The sequence below is a fragment of the Lagopus muta genome, chromosome 2, assembly GCF_023343835.1.
Source record: "Lagopus muta isolate bLagMut1 chromosome 2, bLagMut1 primary, whole genome shotgun sequence".
NCBI classification, from domain to species: Eukaryota; Metazoa; Chordata; class Aves; order Galliformes; family Phasianidae; genus Lagopus; species Lagopus muta.
The window spans coordinates 15,149,350-15,161,627 of NC_064434.1; the positions used below are offsets into that span (position 1 = coordinate 15,149,350).

The window sequence follows — 12,278 nt, forward strand, 5'->3', positions numbered from 1 at the left end:
TTGCTGTCATTTTGTTGGAGAATTTGTAGTAAGCTCTAATAGTTTTGATAATTGTATAATACATAGGTGATCAGCGTTCGTTCCAACAAGAGTGTAACACCAATACTGCTGTGTTAATAACACTAATAATTTATATGAGAGGGTTATGCACACAAACATAGGTAAACCTGTCATAAATTTATGTATCAAAATTGTCATACTGATAGGATTTCTTAAAACAAAGCTCTGTAACACAGTATTTATTTTACAGGACATTTGTCTCCCACGGAATCTGATGGTGACATGCTGGGTTATGATCTGTATAGCAGTGCTTTAGCAGATATTCTGAGTGAACCAACCATGCAGCCACCTATTTGTGTGGGCTTATATGCTCAGTGGGGAAGTGGAAAATCTTTCCTGCTCAAGAAACTAGAAGGTAAAATTTGATGTAGCCTTTTCTTGTGGGTTCAGATACACCTGTGGAAATCATCAAATTGGTGTTGATAGCTTTTGCAGCAGCCATTGGTTCATCTAGTGCTGTATCTGATCTGTGTACCACACCATAAATAAAAAGCAGTGTGCATTTTTCATTTTTGAGTGTGGTGTTCATTAACTCCTGTGTATTCAGAACGCTTTTCAGCATTTCTTTCCTGCTTGTTATTCATCTTTTCATTGTGTGGATGAAAACTTCTTGCACTCCTCTTTGAAGAGGAGTTATAACTATATAACCATTATAACTATGAGTTAAGTTTCCATTGGTTTTGGTCAATATTAGGGAGAAGTTAGTGTAGGAAAAAATATCTTCAATAAATGAGGGTCTGTATAATGATTTCTGTGCCTTTTGGTCTAGAATGGTTTAACATGTTTACTGGTCTTTGTTTTTCAGATGAAATGAAGACTTTTGCTGGGCAGCAGATTGAACCTCTGTTTCAGTTCTCCTGGCTGATTGTGTTTCTCACACTTTTGCTCTGTGGAGGTTTGGGTTTATTGCTTGCTTTCACAGTGGATGCAAAGCTTGGAATAGCAGTGTCACTCAGCTTATTAGCAGTGCTCTACATTTTCTTTAGTAAGTCTGTTTTTATGTATTTTCTGATGGCTTTTGCTAAATATCTATTTTTAGCATTAGTTTCTGTTTTGTAGATAAACTTTTAGAGGAAAACCTGATTTTGTGGGAAGTAAGACCTCCTTTGACCCTTTTCTTGTGTTGCACTTTGTGAGAAGATGTTCTTGAAAACAGACAAAAACCATGCATATTACCTTCACTACGTTGCTATTACCTTTCTCATTTCTGGCCGTAATTGTTGAAATTCATTGAACTTCACTCTCTATCTGTATGTGAACTTCATGATTCCTTCCAGTTGTGAATTTCCACTAAAACAGACTTTTTTCCTTCTTCTAGCTGTAATTTATTTCGGTGGTCGAAGAGAAGGTGAGAGCTGGAACTGGGCCTGGGTACTGAGTACAAGACTGGCAAGGCACATTGGATACTTAGAGTTGCTTCTGAAACTCATGTTTGTCAACCCACCAGAGTTACCAGAGCAAACCACTAAAGCTTTACCTGTGAGGTTGGTTATTTCACTTGCTTAGTCTGGAATGAAAATTCAGATTCGCTCTGATGCTTCCAGACTGTGTGTATTAATGTGTGCATTTTGTCCTGTGTAAAGCTGTTATGATTCCTGTTGGGAGAGCAGCCATGAAGGCTGATGCAAGTAAATTCTTGAGGGTGTAAAGATCAAGAAACTACTCTGTCAAATTACTATTGCTACTCTGTGCCAATGTCAGTGGAAGGTGCTGCTTTTTGGTGGTGATGTGTGGTTGTGTTGTTGTTTGTTTGTTTAATTAATTTGTGACAGAGAAAGTAAGAAGTTAGTAGTGGGCTATACCAGGGAGTTATGCTTGATGCTTATTTCACTGATTATTGTTGCTAGGATATCTTTTTAAGACCTTTTTCGTTTTCTTGCAAGTAGAGCATCAAGCTGCTCAAAGCTTGTAGCTTATTGTAAGCCACAAAAGTTAAACTGTGTTTTGTGGTTTTGTATACTGCTGTCATTTAGAAGCTGTTAATTTAGCCCAGTGGTGCTTTTATGTGATGTTCTTCTGTATGTTTTTTGATCTGCCATGAATATTTGATAAATGTCAGAATGTGACTTCAGAAGTACTTGTTGACATTATTCTCTGGGGTTGTGAAGATATTTTTGTTTTTACTGCTGTCTGAGCTACCATTTTTGCTGTCTTCGTTTTTATCTAATAAGTTTTAGAGTAGGAAGTGGGCCAAAATAGAAGTTGATAATGGGACAAATAAGTGTGTAATTTTATGTTAGAGATTTAAAAAAAAAAAAGTATTTTAAATGTTTTCCCGCTTGGAAGGAAAAACCAAATAAAAGAAATCTTTCAGCTACTGATATGCAGGAAGGTTTTTGCCTTGGTGATCTAAAACTATTTCAAGCTTTCCAAAGTATATAACATGTATGTTTTTTTTTCTTTCAGATTTTTGTTCACGGACTACAATAGACTGTCCAGTGTAGGTGGAGAAACATCATTGGCTGAGATGATTGCTACCCTCTCTGATGCATGTGAAAGAGAATTTGGTTTCTTAGCAACAAGGCTATTTCGAGTTTTCAAGACAGAAGATACGCAAGGTTTTTATTACCTGAGTGGCATTTCTGATTATACCATTTCAGTGCACTGTTATTAGGGGTTCTGTTCCTCATAGGAGAAGCTCTTTTTAGAAACTGCTGTAATCATGCGGAAGGAGAAATTCTCTTCGTTGTCTTGGGGAGAAAAATGCTCTGTGTTCTTTGTTTAACTTGATTTTATTAACAAATATGGTAAGATGAAATGAAGTATTCTTACTTGATCCAAGTGGGAGAAACTTTTTCTGTCCCATCTGCAGATTGCTGAAAAAAAAATATGCAGAACAGCGTATGATGCTGAGAGGTAAAGGGGAATTTTCAGTTCATAGAAAACTTATTGCTGCTTAGAGTTCAGTTTCTCCTCATTTAGGCTTGAATTTATCACACAGAGGAATCTCACAGATTCCTCTCACAGGAATCTTGTCCTTAAATGAAATATTTCTTCTATATTCTTCAGGGTGGAAGACACATCCTGTGTGCCAAACACAACTTGCTCTTCATTATTCTTTCATAAATTCACTGTATGTCCTTTATCAAACTGTTGCATGGATTTTTTTTTCTCCCTTATTTCTGTATTAGACATTCTCTAGTTTGTCTCCTTCATTGAAGCTCTCCTTAACTTCAGCTTTTATGGTGCTGTAATTTCACTGAAAGCAAGGTTTGATTTAGTGCTGGTTCTTGTGATAAGCTGCAGTAATTGCCCATTCCCCTTCACCTGTCCTACCTTAGTCTTGTGTTCTTTGGCTCTGCTGCCTTCTTGTGCTCTTTCTAATTCTGTATTTGATCTTACAAAACCTCTCCAAGTCTCTAGATGTTCACAGACATTCCATATGGTTTTCTTTTCCTTATCTTTAACGTCTGTTATGTCTCTACACTCGCAGACACATTCAGTTGCCATTTCTTTGTTGATTTGTAAGTCCCCCTGTAATCCATTCCTGTCTCTTTCTATTTAGAGGAGACTTACATCCCTACTTATATTCACTTCTACACATCTTTATCTGAGCCGTTATTCTTTGCTTCTTGCCCTTCAGTCCTGTCATTGTGCATTTCTGTTGCTTTGTACTGCATCACAAACCTGTCATCTTATGTCAGTAATGGGAAAGACCTTTCCAGCTTAAACCCTGGTCTAGAGTGTTGTATGTGGTCTGAAATTCTTTCAGAATAGCTTTTTTTCACTGAAGTTCAAATATTGATATATTTTTTTTCTTTCATCGTTTTCTGTTAGACTATTACTGTATTCTGTTCTTTGACATGGACAAGTGTTGAATTTCTCTGCTCATACAGTTCCCAAAGGCAGAAGGTGCTGTTTTGGTTAAAACAACAAAAAGCCTGTTCCTTAAATTGCTAGGTCTGCTGATCTGACAACTGCTGTGTTCTCTTGTCCCTTCCTTATCAACCCTGGATAAGTCAGCCTTCTCTGAGCTCTTGTGATCATCTGCTCTTTATGTACTCTGTGTATGTGTTAGCATGCAGAAAAGGGTGAGCCTAGAGCTTCAATCTCAAATTGTGGCTTCCATGTTTGAGTCATTTCTCCGATGGAAATGTTATTGGGTTACCTAAAGATTGGATTTCTGTTCAAAACCAGGTAGTTACTTCACCATTTGCCTTCAACTTGTAGAAATAAACTTAACTGAGGGATGTCATAAAAGGGCTGATACTACTGGTGTGAAAGCTGCTTAATGAAGGTTGTTTCAATCCAGTATGGATTTCTTGAAACAAACTGAAGGTTAAAACTTCTCTGCTTTATGATTTCCAAGATTTTTAGCAAATTTAGGTGATTTTTTTTTTTTTTACTTTTGTAACTGAATTGTAAAAGTGCACTAACCTTTGGTGCAAATTATTGTAAGAGGTGTGCAGGTTAATATATTATGAATTTACCTGTAATGACATCTTATGTTCATTGTAACAGCAAATACTTGTTTTCTAGGTAAAAAGAAATGGAAGAAAACGTGCTGTCTCCCATCCTTTGTGATTTTCCTGTTCATATTGTCTTGTGTTGTTTCTGCGGTTGCCCTGCTGGCGATTTTTAATGTGGAGCCAACCAACATGACAGTGAATGCTATTCTTATCTCAGTCACGTGTGTTGTTGGTTTGGCCTTTATCTTGAATTGTCGCACGTGGTGGCAAGTGATGGATTCAGTTTTGAATTCTCAAAGGAAACGTCTTCACCATGCTGCCTCCAAGCTTCACAAGCTGAAAAGTGAGGGATTCATGAAGGTAAGTGTTTGTGTGAATTAGCCTTTAAAAGACGTGAACCCAACCCCCCCCAACTTACTTTGGTGATGGTGAGACTAGAAAGAATAACTTCTTAAACATTCTAAAGGTGAGCAACCAAGGCTAAGGGTAATTTGTTACTTTAAAGCAGAGCAGGCTGTGCTGCTGTATATTTCAGTGTGACTGGAAGAATGAATGTTTTGGAAGAGAGATTTCTAGGACTCTTGCACTTCTGGGAGGAATTCCAGTTTTTATAAGCATTCATTTTTGTAAACTTACTGAAGTATTTTTGGGATAAGTAACAATCTGTCAAAGAAATCAGGTGCATTTTTTTGAGACTTAAGTGTTATAATAATGTCTTTTCCTTCTCTGCTTTTCCTTTTTTTTTTTTTTTTTCCTTAGGTTTTGAAATGTGAAGTGGAGCTGATGGCCAAAATGGCAAAAACCATTGACAGCTTCACTCAGAATCAGACCAGACTTGTTGTAATTATTGATGGATTGGATGCTTGTGAACAGGACAAAGTTTTACAAATGCTTGATACTGTGAGTTGGATCATTATACAGAGATGAGCTCTGGATTCTCTCTTAGATGATAGAATAGATATGAATCATCTCATAGATGATTCAGATTCATCCACTTATTTCCACTTATTTTTTTATTTTATCATTTTCTTTAGAGTGAAAGCCTGTATACAGAGTCTCTGTTGTGCTGTAGTTATTTTTAAACGTTTGTGTGCAGAAGCATAGCTGTGACACTAAGAGGAGCAGCTTTCAGAAGTTGAAAGCTGCATCTTAGTGGCACTGCACATGTTTGTAAGTGCAAATGTTTTGAAATCAGCGGGTGCTAATTATTAGAAAACTGAGATCTTTTTGAAACAAACTTACGTTGTTTGAAGAGTTTTTGGTTCTTTCTGAAGTGCTTCAGATGATAAATACTTACAGGGTAAATATTTCAGGGACTGTGACATTGCTGCATAATATTTTATTGCTAATGACTTCTGTTTTAAGTGCTTCTGCTAATGTGTCAAGTATGCTTATGGATGGTGTGTCCATAGATATGTCATGTCGAAGAAACTGACATCTTTGTCTGTCCCTGGTTCTCTATCTAGGACAGAGTATAAAATGTTGAATCACATGTTCAGATGACTGACACTTAATACTGGGCTTACTGTCTCCTTTCTTACAGGTGCGAGTCTTGTTTTCAAAAGGCCCATTTATTGCTATCTTTGCGAGTGACCCACACATAATTATAAAAGCTATTAACCAGAATCTCAACAGTGTTCTACGTGACTCAAACATAAATGGACACGATTACATGCGCAATATAGTCCATCTGCCTGTTTTTCTGAATAGCCGAGGGCTTAGTAATGCAAAAAAACTGATGGTAGCTTCGACAACCAATGGGGATGTTCCTTACACAGATAATGCAGGTAAAGTTATGCAGGAGAATAATGCTGAGGTTACAAAAACGGTGGTAAAATCTGTTTCCTGGAATGAGCTAGTTAAATAATTTGTAGATTATTAATGTTATTTTATAATGCAGTCACATGCATACGAGTGAATAACAAAAGAAAATGCCTTTTGTTGTTTTGTTTTTGGTTTGTTTTTTTTTTTTACCTGGCAGGATTGCATGAAGAGATTGACAGAAGAGTTTCTCAGAACAGCCTTGGGGAGATGACCAAGCTTGGCAGCAAAACAGCTCTCAATAGGCGGGTGAGAGATGTTATACTAAATGGTCCAATACTGGTGATAGGGTTTTTCTTTCTTATTCTTTTCTCATTTTATTTCATGTATTTAATGGCATCAACTTTGAAGACTTGTCAAACTATTCCTTGGAAATTAGAATGTATGATCTATATAGGAGAACTATATTCCTAAATCATTAGACTGATTTTTTTTTTTAATCAAAGAAGAAAAGCTGTGCTTGTTCACTGAAGTGTTCTTTTCCACAAAGCTTTATATTCAGAAACTGGTGGAATGTTGAAGCTTTCTATGAATGCTGAAAGATACAGCATACTATTCATGTGTTACATCAGATGTTATGTACCTAAGTCAGTTAAATTCAGCTAAATATTTTTATGGTATTTCAGCCTCACAGTTGTATTTACTCACAGAGTTTTTAACTTGATATTGAAGTAAAATTATTTCAGTTTCAAATACCTAAATTACTTTGTTACCTATCAGTACTTCCTGCTCTTCTGTGTCACCATCAGGATACTTACCGAAGGCGCCAGATGCAGCGCACCATTACTCGCCAGATGTCCTTTGATTTGACCAAGCTTCTGGTTACAGAGGATTGGTTCAGTGATATCAGTCCTCAGACCATGAGAAGATTACTGAACATAGTTTCAGTGACGGGTAAGTGTTGCACTTGTTTTCCTGTGGCATGAAGGCAAATGCCAGCTTTTTTTTTGGAAGGATTCTGTTGTTTTACCTGTTCCAGTCTTTGTGTTCTGAACGTTTGAGTAGGAAGTGGACCCCTGTAGAGAATGACCTTTATTCAGCAGAAACAAGTGGAATAAATAGTATTACCTGTATAGGACTAACTGGAAAACTTCAGGGATTCGTGGATCTATCAGATGTATTGTCTTAAATATTAAAAATATTTTAACACTATTTGACATCACAGTTATTATGGGAAATATGTGTTAAGGGAGCTCACCAAATGATGAATGGTAGTGTGCTGTACAGATAGATAACTAAGTGAATAGTAGTGTGTTTTGAAGGAAAAGGGCACTGTTCTTGTGTTTTAACAGTCCCAGTATTAATCAGATTATTACAAGTTCTGAGTTAAGTATGAAAATAGGATTTCTAAGCTTAGCATGCCTCTGCAGCATAGGAAGTTCCGCACAAACATGCGCAAGAACTTCTTTACAGTGAGGTGACGGAGCACTGGAACAGGCTGCCCAGGGAGGTGGTGGAGTCTCCTTCTCTGGACACGTTCAAGACCTGCCTGGATGCCTACCTGTGCGACCTGCTGTAGGGAACCTGCTTTGGCAGGGGGTTGAACTCGATGATCTCTGGAGGTCCCTTCCAACCCCTACAATTCTGTGATTCTGTAATGAAATTTGACTGCTAGGAAGACTGATACTCTTCTATCCTACCAGCAATACTAACAATAATGTATTATGTTCAGTGACCTGTCTTTCTAGGGTAGCATTTAATGCTGAAGTAAAAAAATCTTGCACTGATCTAATTAATAGAAGAGTCTCTCTTATTTTTCCTGTTGGTCTTTACATCTAGAGATGATTTATGTGTGAAAACAGAGCTAAAATTCTAAGTAAATGCACCGTCGCCTCACACTGTTGTTATCGTTGGCAAATTTTAGTACAAATGTGGAAGTACAACAAAATCACAAACTTAGATACTTGTAGTAATAAAATACTGTAAAAACAAGCAGAAGATACCCTGGAAGAAAACTTTGTGCAATAACTTGTGATTATTAACGATGTCATGAAGCACTCCAAGAGCAGAGCCTTCAAGCTGTACATCAAATGTCATCTCACCAATAGGAATGCAGTTCTGTAAGGAAAAGTTGCTAAAACTTACTAACTTGGTTCACTCATCCTTTTTCTGTCTTCTAAAATGAGCTTTATTTGTAATTCATACCTTGTCTTATTAACTGAAAGCCATTTTTTATTCACAGCTTTGAAATTCACGTCTTTGACTGATAAAGATGGCAGTTCTGGTTATTTCTTCTGACTGTGTTTTGTATCCCAGTACACAAAAGATCTTTCACCACGTTAGCATGAGTTTTGTGAACTTCTGTATTTAGTTTTGTTGAAGTTTACCTGTAACAGAATGAGAACATCAACTTCAGCTCCAAGCTAAAAGTTATAATACCGGAAAGTACTTAGATCAGGATGAGGGACATAAGGACATACATAACTGTTACTTTAGAGGGAAGGGAGAGGTTGAGGAAGGTATCTTTGGAAAGGGGTAAAAAAAAAAGAAAAACCAGCCAACATACAAACACCTGTGTTTCTTTTTTTCTGTTTTATTAGGTCGTTTATTGAGAGCAAATCAAATCACCTTCAATTGGGATAGGCTTGCTAGTTGGATCAATCTCACAGAGCAGTGGCCATATAGAACGTCATGGCTCATACTGCATCTTGAAGAGACTGAAGGTGTTCCAGATCAACTGACTTTAAAAACCATCTATGAGAGGTAGGTGGATGGTATGTAGTTTGAATGATTCAAATAATCATTACAAATGATTATTGGGGTATTGTGGCTTTCAGACAGCGACGCAGTTGTAATCGAGAACTCCTACGTTCTAACTCTCTTCTGTTAACTTCTAGCTACTTGTAAAATGACTTTCATCACCATTTAATGCACCACGTATTCTTTGTGTTAAAACCAAAGGGTAGTATACTGGAATTCTTTTACAGGTAACTGTATGTTTATTTCTTGATCTAACTTTAATCTCTACAGTGGTCAAGCTAAGTTTGTCTAGTTAGACTTCAGCGCAGATTCTGGTTTCTACAGACTGCCTTTACTCAAAAAGATCTCTGCAGTTTTGGTGCTCTGTTAATGATGTGCTCAAGGATGTAGTATTCTTTTTACAGAAGTTAGAGTGTGAAGGTGGAATGTGAGCTCTTTCTTGGTCACTGATGCAAGTTGCTGTCTGTAAGTGATATCTACATATTGCTTCTGAGAGCAAGAGGTGTTTCCAGTGAACGTGCCTGTCTGGATCTGCGCTGCTTGTGTGAAAGGAAATGTGGATAGTGAGGAGCGACCTGGTGGCAGTAGGATGGTAGAATTGTCATTTTCTGATTGAGTATGACAAATACTGCAGTCTCTTTATTTTTAACACAGATTTTCAATTCCAGACCAGTTGGTATGAGAAAAATCCACAGAAGTACAGATAATGTCTCATATCAGACATTTTTCTTTAATGCTACTGAGGGAAAACCTCAGCTGTCTTTCTTTTTAAAGTTATGAAACAGATTTAAATTAAGCCATATTAGGGCCAAACTGTTGGATGATTGTGTCCTGAGAAAGAAATACAGTCTGTGCTACTATTTCTGAAAGATTTTGACACTGTATCTAAGCAAAACTTTTTTTTATGGATACAGATTCTTCAGCTTTTTTTCATTCCTTGTCACCTGCATCAAGGGAAGGTCAGGCTGGGCATTAGGAATAGGTGCTTCACCAGAGGATGGTGGGCATGGAACAGGCTCTGCAGGGCAGTGGGCACAGCCCAAAGCTGCCAGAGCTCTTAGAACACACTTGTATGTAGGATTTTTGGATGTACATTTAGATTTTGGGTGGTCCTTTGTCTTCTTTCTTCCAGCTTAAGATATTCTGTAATTCATTGCTTAACAGCAGAGGATATTGTCAAGTAATTGTTGTTGGGCTTTTGCTGACATTTTCGGAACAACTTTTTTAGTCGCACATTATTTAGTCTGTTTCATGCAATCCCATTTGTACTGGTAAAGAGTAAACATGGGAGATTCTTACTCTGAAATAAATATGTTAGCACATCCTTTTCATTAATTCAAATTCCAGATTATTTCATCACCCTGTTGATGACTTGCACATGCTTGCTTAACTCTCTTGCTTAAGAGATCTTAATCTTCATATTGAGTTCTCTTGTAGCGAGGCATCCATTAGGATGTTGGGATATTATTAATCTCTTAGGAGGTATGTTATTTTCCTAGAAAGCCTATATGAAGTCTTTGCATTAATAGCTACAAACATATACCTGAAGTTAGTTTGAGGTTCTCATTAGTACCCTTTGATTAATTAGCATCAGCAGTACTAAATCACTTAGGAATGAGCAAAGTCCAGTGCTGTCTTCAAGAAATACCAACCTGTTTGATGTTTCTGAGGAGCTGAAGGGAATATTAGAGACCTGAATTGTTCTCAAAAAAAAACATTTACTAGTGATTCCAGTGTAACATGAAATCTGTAATAAACCAACTTGAGGGGAAGGAAAGAACAGGCACGACTGAATGCAGAAGGCTTATTCTGGTTCTGGATTATTAGTTGTTAGCACAGACACTTGAATGGTTGCCAGTGTCAGGGTTTATTAGTTCAGCGTGGAGAAGATGCATGAAACCTACCATGCAATTTTGCCTCTTGCAATGCGAAGCGCATCTGGAAGTAGTATTGCCACTTGAGTAGTTTGCAGTTTCGTAATATAGGCATTAATAAACTGATTTATAAGTTTATGGTGTTTAAAGGGTCTGTAACGTGAAGCAACAGTGAAGAACCCTGTGCCATCTCTTGCCTAATTAAACAAAACCTGCCATAATGGCACCCTCACTCCATGCTTAGGAAGAGAGTTGATGCACCTCTTGCACTCTTCTGTTGAACCTGTGTAAGAAACTAGATTTACAGCTCTCGTGATATAGTGACAAAGCTGAGATCTGTCTGATGATTTGGGCAATTGTGTTCACCGTGTGCTGAGCATGAAAAGGTCTGTGAACTCTCCTCTTGGATTACCTGAAGCTCTGAAACTTCTGTTTTATTCAAAATAATCCTTTCAGCATTTAGCAGTGTATTACTGCTCTTCAGCTACAACTGTTTGAAGTAATGTGGCTTGAATATCTACTCCTGTATCAATTCAAAATAGAGTATTTAATTTAGCTCCTCTTTTAGAACTTCAATCTCTGTTTTCTTAGGTTTTCTAGTTGATGGAACAGCTTTCCCATTTGGAGTGCCATGAATAGATACCAGATTTCTGTACTTATATAACTTCTACTCCTGTACTGAGTGCTTGTTACTTCTTCCCTGGCTTTTATTCTGGAAAGAGTTATTTGAAAATGTTTTGGTGCTTTAGAACAGGAACCAGAATATAATTTTCCTAGCATCGGATAGTTTGCATCAAAATGCTTTTTTACTGTGGCAGTGCTCATTTTCTTTGGTTTTGATGCATTTCTGAGCTGTAAGTGCGTGAGGAGAGATGGCTGCTTGGACACCTCCTTTGAAGATGGCAGTTTCAGAGATTGCTTTTTATATGTGGAGTTTTCAACTTGTGATTGCTTCCCCCCATGTGAGGGCTTGGATGGCACAGTCCTGTCCAGCATTTGGTCTCCTTTACAGTGATTGACCCATCGGGTAGGTCTGTTATAGGTACCCTCAACTGAAGTTCACAGAGCTGCAACAGGTACTTCAGGTGTGCACGGAGGGTATGACGAGAGGTGACAAACCCATTGTACAGCTGTTGCACGGCTGTTTCTGGAGGCAGGCAGCTCCCAGCTGTTCCCCGCCAGCAGTTGGTGCCGGCAGGTGGCACTCGCGCGGTGCTGTGCCTGGCTCATGGAGCTCTGCGCTCAGGTACAGCATCAGGGATCTTTTCCACCAGGTGCTTTGTTTTTCAGTGTTGATTCAAAGAATAAGCAATGCAGAAGGTATGGCTGAAATGAAAAGAATCAAGTAGTTGAGCGTCAAGAAATGGAAGAATAAAGTAGCCTGCCTATGCAGTTTGCAGATAATGTAGTAAAG

The 12,278-nt window shown here is 37.8% G+C and overlaps 1 protein-coding gene across 7 annotated transcripts in view; it reads left to right on the forward strand.

Moving 5' to 3' along the window:
* Window positions 1–12,278, forward strand: part of KIDINS220 (kinase D interacting substrate 220) — a 59,267-nt gene that overhangs the window by 17,592 nt on the left and 29,397 nt on the right. For all 7 annotated transcript variants that reach the window (XM_048935251.1, XM_048935244.1, XM_048935247.1 and 4 more), the window contains exons 13-22: window positions 251–415; window positions 866–1,045; window positions 1,379–1,544; window positions 2,467–2,618; window positions 4,540–4,829; window positions 5,229–5,369; window positions 6,013–6,256; window positions 6,451–6,539; window positions 7,040–7,184; window positions 8,831–8,993. In XM_048935251.1, coding sequence (XP_048791208.1) covers window positions 251–415; window positions 866–1,045; window positions 1,379–1,544; window positions 2,467–2,618; window positions 4,540–4,829; window positions 5,229–5,369; window positions 6,013–6,256; window positions 6,451–6,539; window positions 7,040–7,184; window positions 8,831–8,993 — 1,735 coding nt within the window. The remainder of the gene's footprint in view (window positions 1–250; window positions 416–865; window positions 1,046–1,378; window positions 1,545–2,466; window positions 2,619–4,539; window positions 4,830–5,228; window positions 5,370–6,012; window positions 6,257–6,450; window positions 6,540–7,039; window positions 7,185–8,830; window positions 8,994–12,278) is intronic.